The sequence below is a fragment of the Nyctibius grandis genome, chromosome 6 (genome assembly GCF_013368605.1).
Source record: "Nyctibius grandis isolate bNycGra1 chromosome 6, bNycGra1.pri, whole genome shotgun sequence".
NCBI lineage: Eukaryota > Metazoa > Chordata > Aves > Nyctibiiformes > Nyctibiidae > Nyctibius > Nyctibius grandis.
Window position 1 is genome coordinate 43,761,174 of NC_090663.1, and position 17,301 is coordinate 43,778,474.

General features: G+C 42.5%; 1 protein-coding gene across 1 annotated transcript in view; it reads right to left on the bottom strand.

Moving 5' to 3' along the window:
* Window positions 1–17,301, bottom strand: part of GALNTL6 (polypeptide N-acetylgalactosaminyltransferase like 6) — a 565,706-nt gene that overhangs the window by 46,598 nt on the left and 501,807 nt on the right. The window contains exon 7 of the mRNA XM_068403801.1: window positions 3–120. Coding sequence (XP_068259902.1) covers window positions 3–120 — 118 coding nt within the window. The remainder of the gene's footprint in view (window positions 1–2; window positions 121–17,301) is intronic.

A 17,301-nucleotide genomic window follows, 5' to 3' on the forward strand; every position in this document is an offset into this window, starting at 1 on the left:
ACCTTAAAGGAGATTTCATACTGCTCTCCTCCCCATATTTCTAATCCTGGATCATAGCCTCCCAGCTCCCAAAACCATTTCCGATTAACAGCAAAGAGACCTCCAGCCATTACAGGAGACCTGAAGGATGAATAATACAAACTGTGAATGACAGGAGCTGTCATGCCATGCTTAAAAAACTAAGGAGATTAGCAATGTACATGGACAAGCAACAATGAAGATGTTTGGACCATGTGTGTGTGTGCCTTTGTGAATGTAGGCAGTCTGGCTCCCACAATTGCAAAGCTATGGAAGGTAGAGACAACGGGTACTGTAAACAAACAACATTTACCCTTATTCACCCCACATTGGACTCTAGATGAGAAACAGGCAATGTGACAGACATGTAGATAGATATAGAACATGGCAGACAGTCATGCACAAACTCCTTTTTAAAAAAAAAACAAATTCTGTTCATTACTAAATAAACCCATATAACAGAAGAAGAAAGGGACTCTGGAAACCTGCCAAAGTGTTTAATGTAGTCGCAGTACTCTATGTGAAGAAAATCACATTTGAAAGTTAGCAAAACTTTTCAGTTCATTTCAGTCTCATAGGTACTCGCCAGAGAAAGGCAGAAAGGTGACAGTGGATGGCTACAGAGTAGCTGTTGGGGGTTAAACATCTGCTTTTCTACAGCAGCATTTAAAACTCCTAAACTTTGTCGCACAGTGGTAATTTAACTCATAGGCAAATAATTTGCTGTTTCCCATGTTTCCATTTATTCCATGAATAAACATGTGGAATTGAATTAACTCAGCCTTTCCACAGACAATACAGAAAACAAAAGAGATATTTAAAGCTAGAGTTAGAGAATATTAATGAAAAGTGCATTTTAAATTTATAAGCAGGAATTTTGTACTGGAAACTAAGTGGTTTTTTTTTTCACTACCAAGAGGACCATGTTTCTAATGCGGTAAATATATTGACAGCTCTCAGGATTTAAAGGTTGCTCACTGATTCTTTGAAATTGTGGTGGAAGAAGGATAAATGGGATCTATACCGGACAGTGAGGAGACAGCAGGCTGAAGAAAGTCCAGTCCAACTGTTCAATTCGATCAATGCAGGTCAATACTCGCATAATGAGTTTTAGAGCAAGAGGCCAGAAGGAACACATGCCTGTTGATGGCCGGTCAGCAAGAGAAAAGACACATAACTCTCCCTATGTAAGACAGACATGGATGGCTTCCAGACAGTGCTTCCTTATTGGAGAACAGACATGAAACTGGATCCTATGCCATGTGCTTTGTAACACTGTGGCCCCTGAGGGAAAATTATCCCATCTAGGGGCATTTTTATTCTGAATTACTATTGGTGGTTTGTTTGGGGCTATGGGAGCAGATGGTACCATCCCTGAAGAACTGAATAGCAAATAAAAACTTCACCCTTTGCCACTGATTTAGGATTTGGCAGTGAACTCAGGACTGGTAGGTATCACAGGAATCTATGTGTAAGTTAGAAGTTTATTAAAGAGGACATCAAGTTAATGGAATAACATTCTACCATATTTTCTCTTCCTTAACACTTTTTATATTGCTCTCGTTTATACAAGCCAGTGGAGAAGATAAAATAGCAAGCAGACAGCTGAGTGTCCTCTGCCACCATTAGGATGCCAGTGAGTCCCCACACACATGAATGTTAGAAAATGATCCTCTCATCTGCATTCATGGTAACAAAAAACATTACAGATATTTTACCTTTCACTTCTATAGGATAGGTTTTAAAAATATATATATATTTTAGATTATATCTTAGATTAAACTATCCATTTTCATGACTAGGGAGCTCTGTTTTTAACAGACTAATTCTATTTTCCTTTAGAGATTATATTTTTAAAAGCACATAAAAGCTTTGTGAAACAAAGCTGCAATATTCTAACTGGCAAGGCCATGCACTGTAACATACACTGAATGCTAATACTTTTTTACTTTTATTGACATTTCGTAGCTCAAATATTGACTGCTCTTTCTACATATGAATAAATTAAATGGAGATTTTATTAGAAACCTTCCCCTGGGGATTCTGACTACTACAATACATTTTTAATTCCTACCAAAGTAAACCTGATTATAACATGCCCTTTGTGATTTCAGGTTCTAAATAATCAAAACACAATGTCCTTTTATAAAGATGGACTTGCATGGAGAATACTTATTACTAAATCTTTACTGGTAGAAGCAATGAAGTCCCAGAAATCACTGGGGAAATGCAGGTTTCCTCTGATTCTCTTAGGTACAATCTCCTTCCTGAGCATTTCTCTTGACACAGTGAATGGCCTATAAAAAAGACAATCCCCGCAAGTGAGTCAAGGTGAAAAAATCAGGGACTTAAAATTGCAAAATAATTGGCAGATACTTACAAATGATACTTTGTAACTAATTTTTAGATTTTTCCAGTGGTAATACTGAGTAAAGAAACCCTTTGTTATTTACATGTTAGTTCATGAAAGTTCAGAACATTTATTACAATTAGCAAAACTACCAGACAATGACTGGAACAGCAGCAAACTCCTGTTCCTTGCACTTACTTAAAAAAAAAAATAAAGAAAGAAGATATTTCATGTAATGTTGCTCCGTTCTTTTTTTATTCCACAACATATTCTGACATTTGTTGCTTTGCAGGAAGAGTGATGGAGAGGACAAACAAGACGACTTTTTGGTTTTCATTGGAGCGGGATGAGCAATAAGCTGTGTGAACCTGACCACTTGGCACAGGATACATATTCCACTCCATGCCACAAGCAGCTGCTGCTGAACAGGCCTTAAATTGTCTCCAAAATATGAAGACAAGAGTCCAGTCCTACAATCATGACTGATATGAAAAGTCCTTTTGTAGTCAATACGATCACTCACACAGATAAGAACTGCCCTGAGCCCAAAGGGGAAGAAATAATCTCTTGTTTAATGGCTTCCATATAGAAATGTCAAATACAAAGCTGTGTTTGTAGAAGTAATTTGTCATGAAATGTCCTACTCAGACACTTAAACAATCAGACTTGAGCTATTATAGCATAATATTATGTGAGTAATTACAGTGGGAAACTGTAAAATACATACAGTCAAAAACTTAAACAGATAAAGACTCCCAAAACATCAGAAAAGCTGGAAAGGCTAAGGTTGCTAAACTTAAAAATAGTTATAAAAACCTTCCACATGAGCAGTACTGCACAGACTCACTGACTATACCTAGAAGAACAATATTGCAAGTAAAAGTCAGATGATCCAAAAGTGGCCCAAGAAGTCACAGATTCCTGTGCTGAGACGCAAAAAGAGTTTGATTTAGTGAGACTGCAAAATACCCCCACCCCACCATAAGCCAGCAAAGACTTTTGTAACTTCTCATAACTTACATGCAGAGGAAGAAAAGAGATCATCTATGAATTTTCAAGGTAAGAGAAAGAATGACACGGACTTAAAAGGAGTGTGAAGTTACTTGCATTAGAAATAAATGTGATATATTGCAAGCAAATGAACTGCAGAGCAGGGTTTGGAATCATTACATTACAAGAGTGATACAGACAGTGGACCTAAAGGATTCGTGAAAAGGTGAAAAGGAAAGAAGAGCTTTCACAGCACGCAGAAAGACGCTTAGGAAAGCACCTGTGCTATATGACATGTGCAATAGTTATGCTGATGTTGAGACTGGAAAATGCCCGATGACACATCTATTTAGTGTCATATGTCAGTAGGTAAACGTAGGTTTGTGTGATCTATTATTCAACATAAAGAAAATATTACACTGTGAATTGATCGTTGTTGAATTGAGATGATGCTGCTGCATACTGGGGCACTTCGGAAAGGGCTGATAGGGATCACCTGCCTGAAACAGCTGAAATTTAGTCATTATAATTGTATCCAGTGAATGGCACATTGCAGTATGCATCTCTGTGTATAATCCAGACTGATTAAAGGCTCTGAGCTGAACTACTGAACAGATGAATGCTGAAAAGATGTGTCCACCTCATGCAGGACATGTTAGACAAAGTGACCTTCGGTGCTAAACCAACTGGCACGCAGTACAAAAACTGGAGTAAATGTCAGCCCGCATCAGGAGCCAGCGCTGCGTCCTGTTGACCTCGTGGAGTCACAGATGTGATAGATAAGGAGGAAGGGGACCGTTTTGCTGCTGGCACAGTGACAGTCCCAGAAATGACTGGTGATCAGCTGAGTGCAGTTTTGAGCTGGGCTTGTGCACTTTTTATAGTGAATTTCAATCTCTTGTTAATCAAGGAGCATGCCCCTGCACCCTCATGATACCACAAAGACACCCCAGAAGAGTGGATAAAGTCAAGTACCTTGTTTCAGTGGTTACTGCTTCAGGTGCTCTCTGCAGTGATTCCTGATACTGCACCAAAGCTTCTTAAAGAAAAGAGCAGAAGCTGACACTAATCCTAGATAATAAAAAGTTCTAATAAAACTAAAAATTAAAATCTATGCATGTCTAATGTTAGAGACAGTCTTGGTGACTCACATGAAGTTAAGTGAATGCAGAAATAAAAGAAAGTGAAATTAAAATGACTTGATCAAATGGCAAGGAAGTGATATAGACTAATAAAATAAATGACAAAAATATGAACTTAAAGGTTGCTCCAGCTAAAGATAAATTGAGGGACAGATTCTGCACTGTGCATAGAAAAAGATGTTGATGTAACTGGAATGAATATGGATCAGACTTACTGAATTTTTCAAGAAGTAAAATAAAAAGTGGAATCTTTTATATACTTAACTCTAAATATATTTTTAAAATATTTTTAAATGTACTGACTTTTTTACATTTAATATTTCTGTAAGGCACTGTTTTCTTTTATCCATTCTAACAACATGAGTGATCGCCATGTTTATAAAATCATCAAAATTTGAAAAGTAAAACCTGTATCTGTGACATTAGCCTGTGGGGTTTACTCTTTCTTTTTTTCCTCAAGAACAAGTGTCCAGTCTTCTGAACAACTTTTCCCCGTAATGAATTTGTGCTCCTGTCTGTACCAGATGATCACACAGGTTTTGCAAACCACTGCATTCCTGATGTCCACATCATTATCTCCTTAGAGAGTCTAGAAACAGTATCTTAAAATATATGGCAGATCAACTAGGGAAATGGTCTATCTTAAAGTTGATTTGCTCCCCATAAAAACTACCTCCACCCCAGCAGTTAATTCACTGTACATTCAAGGCTGTCACCATAGTACACTCTAAATTGCCAGCTGATTTTTGTCCTCTGGTAATGTATGTAACTCTGAAGTTCTAATTATTTATGGTGAGGTACCCCAGCAATTTTCACAAAGGAAACTGAAGCTACTCACACAAATTCTAATTTGTAGAGCTGTATCCCACTGTGCAGACTCCTATACATCTAGTTGGTTTCAGTAATCTGTATTCTCTTATTAAACTGTTGTATAATTTTATTGTCACTTAAGCAGTTAGGATATTCTTAGTTAATTTTTCTTTGCTATATCTTTCTAATGAGTTGTTTGCAAAATCCATCATATGTTGACAGATTTAATATAGATGCACACTGTCTCCATCTTACCTACAATAAATCAATAAATACCCATGTATATGCATGTGTATTTCATACATTTCTACTCACTGGCATCCAATCAACTATTTTACAAGTGATAATTAAATTGTGGGATATCTGTCCTTTAAGAGGCATAGCACTAAAATGTCACCCATGTTTATTTCTGTGCTAAATGTTCTCCTCCTGATTTTTTTCCCAAAACAATCTCTAAAATACTCAGTCTAAACGAGCATTCACCCATAGGCTAGCACAAAATTACTAACTGCAATGATAAATATCTTGCTTTTTGAGCAGTTCCATTCAAATTCTAGTCAATGTTGACAACAAAATCATTCCCTTTTCCAGAGCAGAGTTGCATTCAAATTTAGCAGGGTTCAATTATGTTTTAACTTCAAGTAACATCTTTCCTGCACAACTCAAACCTGTGAAATGCTAATGTGGCAGAAGAGTGAGTATGTACCCAACAGTACCCACTAGTGATAGTAGCTGCTTGTGACAGGTTGTGACAAAGTCACACAAGCTTTTCCTGACTCTCTGCTACTTCCCAGTGGAGAAGGCACTATTATGCAGGACAGAGAGCAGAGCTAACTTACTTCGACTTGTACTTTTGTAGCCTGCATCTCCACATAATCAACAGTCTCTCTACTAAAACTGCAACGAGGCCTCATTTTGATACCAAATGTGGCAGATTTTTCATGACCAGCAGATTTCATAAAGTTTGATAAAAAATTGCATGCTTATGTAGTGACTTGTTGGAGATTATGACCAGTCAGTTTCATTACATGAAACGTGTGTAAGTGGCACTATGCACCTCTCACCCACTTGAGGCTTAAAAGTATAAATTTTTGGCATTTAAGCAAATATTCTTACAAGTATGAAAAAGAAAAAAGCATCAGGCTTAATTTTTACATAACCTATCAGTTCAAATCATCATTGTGCTGAAACGTAGCAGCCAAGATGTATTACTTAAAATTAACTCCCAAGTCCCTATATAATTACATTTCATTTTTTAAACTAGACTTTTGTTTGGGAAATATTAAGATAAAACCCCATTCTTCTCCAGCAGACAGCCAGAAAGTCATAGAATCATAGAATGGGTTGGGTTGGAAGGGACCTTAAAGATCATCTAGTTCCAACCCCCTGCCACAGGCAGGGACACCCTTCCTCTAGACCAGGTTGCTCAAAGCCTCATCCAACCTGGCCTTAAACACTGCCAGGGAGGGGGCATCCACAACTTCTCTGGGCAACCTGTTCCACTGTCTCACCACCCTCACAGTAAAGAATTTCCTCCTAATATCTAATCTAAATATCCCCTCTCTCAGTTTAAAACCATTCCCCCTCGTCCTGTCACTACTTGTCCTAGTAAAAAGTCCCTCTCCAGCTTTCCTTTAGGCCCCCTTCAGGTACTGGAAGGCTGCTTTGAGGTCTCCCCGGAGCCTTCTCTTCTCCGGGCTGAAGAGTCCCAACTCTCTCAGCCTGTCTTTATAGGAGAGGTGCTCCAGCCCTCTGATCATCTTTGGGGCCCTCCTCTGGACTCATTTCAACAGCTCCATGTCATTCTTATGCTGAGGGCCCCAGAGCTGAACGCAGTACTCCAGGTGGGGTCTCACGAGAGCGGAGCAAAGGGTCAGAATCACCTCCCTCAACCTGCTGGCCACACTTCTTTTGATGCAGCCCGGGATGCGGTTGGCCTTCTGGGCTGCAAGTGCACATTGCCAGCTCATGTTGAGCTTCTCATCAACCATCACCCCCAAGTCCTTCTCCTCAGGGCTGCTCTCAATCCATTCTCCACCCAGCCTGTATTTGTGCTATGGCATTGCCCCGACCCCCATGCAGGACCTTGCACTTGGCCTTGTTGAACTTCATGCAGTTTGCAGAGGCCCAGCTCTCAAGCCTGTCAACCTCCCTCTGGATGGCATCCCTTCCCTCCAGTGTGTCAACCACACCGCACAGCTTGGTGTCGCTGGCAAACTTGCTGAGGGCGCACTCAATCCCACTGTCCATGTCGCTGACAAAGATGTTAAACAGGACCAGTCCCAATACCAACCCCTGAGGAACGCCACTTGTCTCTGGTGTCCACTTGGACATTGAGCCATTGACCGTAACTCTTTGAGTGAGACCATCCAGACAATTCTTTATCCACGGAGTGGTCCATCTGTCAAGTCCATGTATCTCCAATTTAGAGACAAGGATGTCGTGCGGGACAGTGCCAAATGCTTTACACAAGTCCAGGTAGATGACATCAGTTGCTCTTCCCCTATCCACCAGTGCTGTAACCCCGTCGTAGAAGGCCACCAGATTTGTCAGACGTGATTTGCCCTTGGTGAAGCCATGTTGGCTGTCACCAATCACTTCCTTGATTTCTGTGTGCCTCAGTATAGTTTCCAAGAGGACCTGCTCCATGATCTTGCCAGGCACAGAGGTGAGACTGACTGGCCTGTAGTTCCCCAGGTCTTCCTTTTTCCCCTTCTTGAAGATGGGGGTTATGTTTCCCCTTTTCCAGTCAGTGGGAACTTCACCAGACTGCCACGACTTCCCAAAAATGATGGATGGGGGCTTAGCAACTTCATCCGCCAGTTCCCTCAGGACCCGTGGATGCACCTCATCAGGTCCCATGGACTTGTGCACCTTCAGGTTCCTTAGATGGTCTCGAACCTGATCTTCTCCTACAGTGGGCGGTTCATCATTCTCCTTCCAGTCCCTGCCTCTGCCTTCTGCGACTTGGGTGGTGAAGCTAGAGCACTTGCCAGTGAAGACTGAGGCAAAAAGTCGTTGAGTACCTCAGCCTTCTCCCTATCCTGGGTAACCAGGTCTCCCGTTTCCTTCTGGAGAGGGCCCACATTTTCCCTATTTTTCCTTCTATCACTGACATACCTATAGGAACATTTCTTGTTGTCCTTGACATCCCTGGCCAGATTCAATTCTAACAGGGCTTTAGCTTTCCTAACCTGGTCCCTGGCTTCTCAGACAATTTCCCTGTATTCCTCCCAGGCTACCTGCCCTTGCTTCCACCCTCTGTAGGCTTCCTTCTTGTGCCTGAGTTTATCCCGAAGCTCCTTGTTCATCCATGCAGGCCTCCTGGCGTTTTTGCCTGCCTTCCTCTTTGTTGGGATGCATCACTCCTGAGCCTGGAGGAGGTGGTCCTTGAATACTAACCAGCTTTCTTTGGCCCCTCTTCCCTCCAGGGCTTGATCCCAAGGGACTTTCCCAAGCAGGTCCCTGAAGAGGTCAACGTCTGCTCTCCTGAAATCCAGGGTGGTGAGCTTGCTGCGTGCCCTCCTTGCTGCCCTGTGGATTTTGAACTCCACCATTTCATGGTCGCTGCAGCCAAGGCTACCCTTGAGCTTCACGTCGCCCACCAGCCCTTCCTTGTTGGTGAGAACAAGGTCCAGCATGGCACCTCTCCTCGTCGGCTCCTCTTTCACTTGGAGAAGGAAGTTATCATCCACGCATTCCAGGAACCTCCTGGATTGCTTGTGCCCAGCTGTGTTGTCCTTCCAACAGATGTCAGGGTGGTTGAAGTCCCCCATGAGGACCAGAACCTGTGAACGTGAGGCTACATCTATCTGTCTCTGGAGGGCCTCATCTGCTTGGCCATCCCGGTCAGGTGGCCTGTAGCAGACGCCCACTGTAATGTCTCCTGTCCCTGCCCGCCCTTTAATCCTGACCCATAAGCTTTCTGTCAGCTCCTCCTCCATCCGCAGACAGAGCTCCATGCACTCAAACTGATCATTGACATAGAGTGCAACACCCCCTCCTCGTCTCCCCTGCCTGTCCTTCCTAAAAAGCCTGTATCCCTCCATTCCAATGCTCCAGTCATCAGTCATCCCACCATGTCTCTGTGATGCCAATAAGGTCATAGCCTTGCAGGTACGCGCACGTCTCTAGCTCCTCTTGTTTGTTCCCCATGCTCCGTGCATTTACATAGAGGCATTTCAGTTGGGCCCCCGACGAAGATGCCTTGCGGCCTGAAATTCCTATCCGTGGCTCTTCTGGTGCTCTCCTGACGACCTGACATCCTTCTCCAGTCTCTGGGCACCTATTACTGGCCCTGGCATCGGACTGGCTGAATTGGGATGGACTGAGGTTCCCCTCCCCCAGCAAATCTAGTTTAAAGCCCTCTTTACCAGCTTGGCTAACCTATGACCCAAGATGATCTTCCCCTTCTCTGACAGATGGACCCCGTCGGCTGCCAGAAGCCAGGTTTCTCAAAACGAGTCCCGTGGTCTAAGTAGCCAAACCTCTGGCTGTGGCACCAGTCCTGTAGCCATGTGTTGATTTGCCTAATATGACTGTCCCTTTTAGTCTGCTTCCCTTTGACTGGAAGGATCGATGAGAAAACTACCTGGGCCCCAGAGTCCTTTACCACTGCTCCCAGGGCTCTGCAGTCCTCCTTGATATGTCTCAGACTGCTCTTAGCTATATCACTGGTGCCCATGTGAAACAGCAGCAGCGGGTAATAGTCTGAGGGCTGTACTAGGCTTGGTAGTCTCTCCAAGTCAGCTGCAGAGAGTCAGCTACAAAAAAAGCTCTAAAAGCGCTTAAAGTTCAGCTTATAAAAATTTGCACTGTGATTTCATCACGTGGCTTCTTTGCATATTTTTCTTATTCATTGCTAAACTTCTTTGAAAAAATCATATTGTAAAAGAGTGATGAGCCCTTATGTGGATAATGATGCTGAGGCCCATTTAGCCTTCCCTCCCATATTTAGGAAACCAATGAAGCTGTAGGGGAGGTGAGTCAGTTGGGCAGAGATGGAAGACTTTGAAGACAAGGCTTCCCCTTTTCATAATTACCTCCCACAATCCAAGGGAAATCTATCTGAATTATTAATAAAGGAGATCTACAGGACTCAAACTAAGGAGGTGGGTCAGCAGAAATTATCATCCTGAAGCAAAAAGAAAATGAAAGCTTCTGGAAATGTCCTACAGGCAAAGGTGTTCAGAAGGATAAAAGAGGAGCAAAAGAACAGCTAGAATATTATGCTGCAAGTTGTACTAAAGAGACGAGTCCAATACACGAGCAGTCTTACAAGATTGAGGCCTTAGTACTGTAAAAGCAAGAAAGGGGAGATGAGAGCAGCACTTGGGCTTCGGGACATTCATGTCACGAGCAGGCATGGATCTTGGATATGCAGAGTTCAACTGCAGCAAAAAAAACTTCAGCCTATTAGTGGGAAGTAAGAACTGTTGGGAAAAAAAAAACAACCTTGAAGCAAAACTGGACACAACTCTGCCTATTTATAGTATCTTTGCATATCAATGGATATAATTTCTATTCAGGGTTGTCCCTTGAAATATAATATTTGAAAATTAAATGTAAAAATAAAGATCGATTGGAGGCAAATATTACCTACTGTCCCTAAAATAGGAACTTACTTTAGCCCTCCTGGCTTTTGGTAAGCTTCAGTTTGAAGCATATCTAAAACTAAACACAAAAAAGATCATTTTTTTTTTAAAAAAAAGGATATACTCTTTCTGAACTTGTCTAGAATCTCAACTATACTAAATTCTGCATATAAAGGTAAACCAAGGTCAGAATTCAAACAGGTAAGTAGTGTTTTGCACAGCCTATGAATTTCAGAAGTGGAGGAAGTCACCCTGTTCCTCGTTCTTCTGAAAATCCAATTATTTTGAGTATGAAGGCACGATGAACCTCCTACGATCATCTTTCCCCTCTGAGTTATTATGAAACATGAGGCTGGAATTTTAAGGCAATGCCAATTCTCTAACTTGAGTGTATGTCTTTCTTTTAAACAGGAAAAATCTGTTCAAGCTAACAAGGAAATCCGTGTCTATGGAAACCATCACAGGTAAATGGACATTCATTTGAGATCAAACTTCTATTTTCAAATAAGGAGCAAGGCCAGAAGCATATCTTTAGATTATCCATCCTGGTTGTGCAGTAACTCCATCACCACCTCCCAAGTGTTAGGGAACAACAATTCATTAAATCCCATGACTACCTTCAAGGATGTTCTCTCAGAATTTATGAAGGTAGTAGCTGAGCAGAATTACTATCCAATTACAATGCTATCTTCCCCTCTTTAGATGTAGAGGTATACACCAGAGAACTCTCCTCCTTTTCCAATGCTTACTTCTGCTATATTGATTTACTTAAACCCAGTATAGCATCATAAGCAAAGTTTAAACTGGAGAAATTTTTAAATTTCATTAAGGATGATAAATGACTCCTCTTAAAACATACCCACTGGCCGGAACATAGGTCCTTATTTCCAAAATACTCCTTTAATTCAGACCTTGTTCTCCCAAGAGAGATTCCTAGATAAACAATGACAACAAATCCAACTGGTTGGCATCTGCTGTTAAAAGTTACTGGTGATTCTGATCAAGTTATTCTGATTACTATAACTCTAGGACTCTGATTTCTTTAACTCTAAAACATTATGTACCTATTCCAGATTAAAGTAGATTTAAAGGCACCACAGCGCAGAAAAAATAACTTTGCACATAATGTGTAAAAGTGGCTTCACAACTGGAGATTACAAACTGCCCCAGGAACAGCTTTTTTTGCACTGCTTGCACCTTCCAGCACAACCTCCCAAGCGGACCAAGCCAGCTGGCCCACCGCGTGCTCGGGCACTGCTGCTCACCCTGGTGTCGGCTCTGCAGGCAGGGCCAGCGGGGCTGCGTCCATCAGGCCTGCCTTATCTCTTGTGCCATAGGCACTCCACGGGGCCTGGTAAAACACCTGCTTGGGTCTTTTTGTGGACGCCAGGTGAGGAAAAGAGGTCATTCTGATAACTGTACTACATGCTACTGGGTACCACCATATGCATATTTGCAACAGTTGGGAAACTTGGAAAAAAGACGAAAAAGGCAGTCAAATTACAATCACCACCATAAACTCCAGACAAAACAGAAATCTTTTTTTTTTCTGTCTCTCTTGCAGTATTTCGGACTGTAGCTTTACTTGTGCAACACCGAACTATTTAGGTGGGCAAATATGAGGAATTAGTATTGAAGCACTGCAAGGAAGTGGCAACAGGAGTTTCAGTGGGTTTTCTTTTTTGTTCACCCCACCTTTTACGCAGCAGATCAGACTGAATAGTTAGTGAAGGCCATTTCCAGAACATTTCTGAGTTGCAAGGATTTGAAATAAATGGAAGTATAGTTACAATAACCTGCTCCTGATTTTGTAGCAAAGCCTTTTGAAATACCGCTGCCTGCCACGCAGATGGAATTGGCCTTTCTTCAGAGCCCCACAAACAACCCCCAGCGACTCCGATTCGAGCAGACAGAGCCCTCGCACTAGGCTAAGTGAATGAGATACACCACTAACGATACGGCCTGTGATCTGCCTTGGAGCTGAGGATCCGGATGCATATTATTCCTTTGATCAGTTCTTCAGCAGTACTGTCAGCAACTGCCCCCACTCTACCCTTATGCACACACACCGCTTCAAACGCAGGCAGGAAATGGAGACAAAAGGTAATTTTAATATTTCATTTATGTCTGTCTTTGGGGGTTAATGCAGAAGCCTGAAATGATTACATGCTGACAGGGAGGGAGACTGGAGCCCGTGTAGCCATGCCATTGCTACAAAAAGCAGGTCATCCATTTGCCAGTAGTCAAAGATTTCAAGGACATTATCATTAAGTTTTAAGAAGCCAAAAAAAAAAATGATGCTTGAAGAGGCAGATATGCAGCCAAAGGTATTCTGGAATCCTGGAAATAGGCTCCTAGATGCATCACTGCTATTTATTAAAGCTCTATAATTTGCTGTGTTACCCTATTATGGAGGGTAATTAATTCCTCTATTAGGAACAGTGTAGCCAGCCAGTCTAGGGAAGTGATTGTCCCTCTCTACTCGGCACTGGTGAGGCCGCATCTTGAGTACTGTGTTCAGTTCTGGGCCCCGCACTTCAAGAAAGATGTTGAGGTGTTGGAGCGAGTCCAGAGGAGAGCGACCAAGCTGGTGAAGGGTCTGGAGGGTCTGACCTATGAGGAACGGCTGAGGGAGCTGGGGTTGTTTAGCCTGGAGAAGAGGAGGCTCAGAGGTGACCTTATTGCAGTCTACAAGTACCTGAAGGGAGGTTGTAGTGAAGTGGGAGTTGGCCTCTTCTCCCGGGCAACTAGCGATAGGACAAGAGGACACAGCCTCAAGCTTTGCCAGGGGAGGTTCAGGTTGGACATCAGGAAGAATTTCTTTACAGAAAGGGTCATTAGACATTGGAATGGGCTGCCCAGGGAGGTGGTGGAGTCACCATCTCTGGATGTGTTTAAGAAAAGACTGGACATGGCACCTAGTGCCATGGTCTAGTTGACAGGGTGGTGTCAGGGCAACGGTTGGACTCAATGATCCCTGAGGTCTCTTCCAACCTGGTTGATTCTGTGATTCTGTAATGGGGAGGCAGGCAGTTAATGACAAGGAAATTAGATTTCTCCTTGTCTGCACCAGAGGCACAACAATATTTTCTTGTAAAAACTGTGAAACAGTGAAAGCAGTTTTTCAAAAATGGAACTGACAGAAAAACACTGGAAAGCACTTCACAATGAAGGATGAAGGAGCTGAAAACTGATGAGGTTGAGCACTTCATTGTCCCACGACAGCATCTGCTTTTAATTTGTTGTTGTTGTAAAGATGGGCAGGCAGCACTGTGGAAACTCAGGGAAATGAACCTTTCTGTTTTATCATCACAGTAAATAACATTAAAAAAAAAAATCTCCATTTGATAATAAAAAAAAAAAAGAAAGTCTGCTCTAGGGATAGCTCTCCACATTTGCACAAGCTCATTCACTCTGTAGTAGAAGTGCATGCAAATGTGCCTCAGCAATAATGAGCTAGAGAGAGAATATCTGCAATGTCATCTATGGGAGATTAATATCTTTGAGGTTTTCAACAGCAAGGCTGTCAGAAATTGCTGAAGATACCCAATAGCTTATTTTATTTCCTCAAAAAAGAGTTATATCTACTGTTTTTCTTTCAGAATTTGGATGTGATCTGGTTGTTTTCAAAAACAGTGTATAGATATTTGTCATTAACTGTTAGTAAAATGTTCTGATGGCAAGAGTTGCTGACTGCTGTTACGAATGCTCACTTCTGTTAGACACTCTTTCAGCTATGTGAATATATTGGTATGCAGCTGAGAGGAAAATGGTCTATCCCTGTTGAAATATGACATTTTTCTTTTATTCTAAATATAAGTGCATATTTACATAAGTGTTGCAAGTACACTTATTACACTGTTTACTGATAAATGGTCACATCTAGAGGTGAAGCACTAGAAATCTGTATGACTGAATACACAATTCTGCTTCCAACCAACATGTCTTGCAAACCTGCAGCTGGATCCTAGATCTTTAGATGGTTTAAGTGTATGAAGAATACAGTGCCAGCAAAATTATGCTGTTGTATGTGAACTCTGGACCTGACCTTGAAGGGAAATAAGGATAATGAATTTGCTATAGAGTTCTGCTAATTTGTACAGGCTATAGTGCAAACTATTCTGAGCAAACCACATTGATGTCAGGGCTGGAAACAAGAATCCCTGTGTAGTGTAACTGCACGCACACAGTACCTTGATGCAGTGAGACAGCCAACCTCCCTGACCCTAGGAGCTGCATACTCAAATTTTCACATAGCTGAAAGGTACAACAGTAAGCCAAAGAGGACCTCTGGGAGTAATTCAAAGGCAGGATAATGGCCGTTCCCAGAAGTAATTCTGCCTCATGTGGGATAGGGCCGGACTGGGTACACGGCTGGCTTCTGGGTGACTCACTGATAGAGACCAGGCTTTCTCCCTCCCAGAACCAGAGGCTCACGCTGCCCAGCTACACTTGTGCCAGCATCATCCCACTGCCTCCCACGTGATAGCACAAGGATCAGGAGGGGTCACCCTAACCTATATATATTTATAATGAAAATACTGCAACAAAAAATTGAGAACTGAAAACAATAACATATAAGAACTGCAACTGCATTGACTCAAATCCCAAGGCTCCTGTCTATACTCGCTTCCAGGAAATACTATTCTTTCACATTTATCTAGACTAATAGTATACAGATAAAATAAATGATATGGTTATTTTAAGAAACATCTGAAGAGTTGGAGAAATTTGAGGCAAACAGTTATCCCTGACTCATTTCCAAAAATCTGCTAGTGAAAGCCCTGTCACTTCAGGATTAAATTAGAAAGCACACAAAAGGCATATCAAATCCTGAACTGGTAGGAAGGTAAACTGGACAGTAATAAGGACTCTTGCAACTGACCTATAAAGGCTTTTTTTGTCAAGAGTTTACAAAAAAAAAAAGAGAAAGAAGATAAACAGAAAAAGCAAATCCTTAACAAATAATCAGAATAACCTTTGTTAGAAATGGCAGCTACCAGCCCCAATGAAACTGTCGTTTCATCTGATCTCCTCCATCATGGTCACATTCACCACTATGAACAAATGCACTTTATATTGTTTAGGTGGTTACTGACAGATAGTCTCATTAAGTAGATGATATTCATAGGAGGGAATTGGTAATACTGTTATCGTTTTACAGACTACACAAAGTGAGTTCAGTGCTTCTGATCCAACAGGTTTCTTAGCTCCTCACGGAAATACTTTAAATGCAGATCCAAAGATGGATCAGTGGCTGCTTTAAGGTCCCGAGTCCACACACTTTGAGGTATTTCCACTGTTCCCCAGCTTTTTGGCCTTGAATGCATAGGCTGTCCTTGGAAGTATGAACTGAATCTCAATAAGAGATCAAGGTGATGCTGTAACCCATGCTCAGTGTCAGCATATAGACTGGCTTCACACCTCATATAATGTTTTCCCCAAGGAGTCACAGAATCACAGAATCAACCAGGTTGGAAGAGACCTCAGGGATCATCGAGTCCAACCGTTGCCCTTACACCACCCTGTCAACTAGACCATGGCACTAAGTGCCATGTCCAGTCTTTTCTTAAACACATCCAGAGATGGTGACTCCACCACCTCCCTGGGCAGCCCATTCCAATGTCTAATAACCCTTTCTGTAAAGAAATTCTTCCTGATGTCCAACCTGAACCTCCCCTGGCAAAGCTTGAGGCTGTGTCCTCTTGTCCTATCGCTAGTTGCCCGGGAGAAGAGGCCAACTCCCACTTCACTACAACCTCCCTTCAGGTACTTGTAGACTGCAATAAGGTCACCTCTGAGCCTCCTCTTCTCCAGGCTAAACAACCCCAGCTCCCTCAGCCGTTCCTCGTAGGTCAGACCCTCCAGACCCTTCACCAGCTTGGTCGCTCTCCTCTGGACTCGCTCCAACACCTCAACATCTTTCTTGAAGAGCGGGGCCCACAACTGGACACAGTACTCAAGATGCGGCCTCACCAGTGCCAAGTACAGAGGGATGATCACTCCCCTAGACCGGCTGGCTACAGTATTCCTAATAGAGGCCAGGATGCCATTGTCCTTCTTGGCCACCTGGGCACACTGCTGGCTCATGTTTAGCCGGCTGTCGATCAGCACCCCCAGGTCTCTTTCCACTGGGCTGCTTTCTAACCACTCTTCCCCCAGCCTGTAGAGCTGCATGGGGTTGTTGTGGCCGAAGTGTAAGACCCGGCACTTGTTCTTGTTGAACCTCATGCCATTGGTCTCGGCCCATCTATCTAACCTGTCCAAATCACTCTGTAGGGCCTTCCTACCCTCCAGCAGATCGACACTCCCACCCAGCTTGGTGTCATCTGCAGATTTACTGAGGGTGCACTCAATCCCTACATCTAGATCATCTATAAAGATATTGAACAGCACC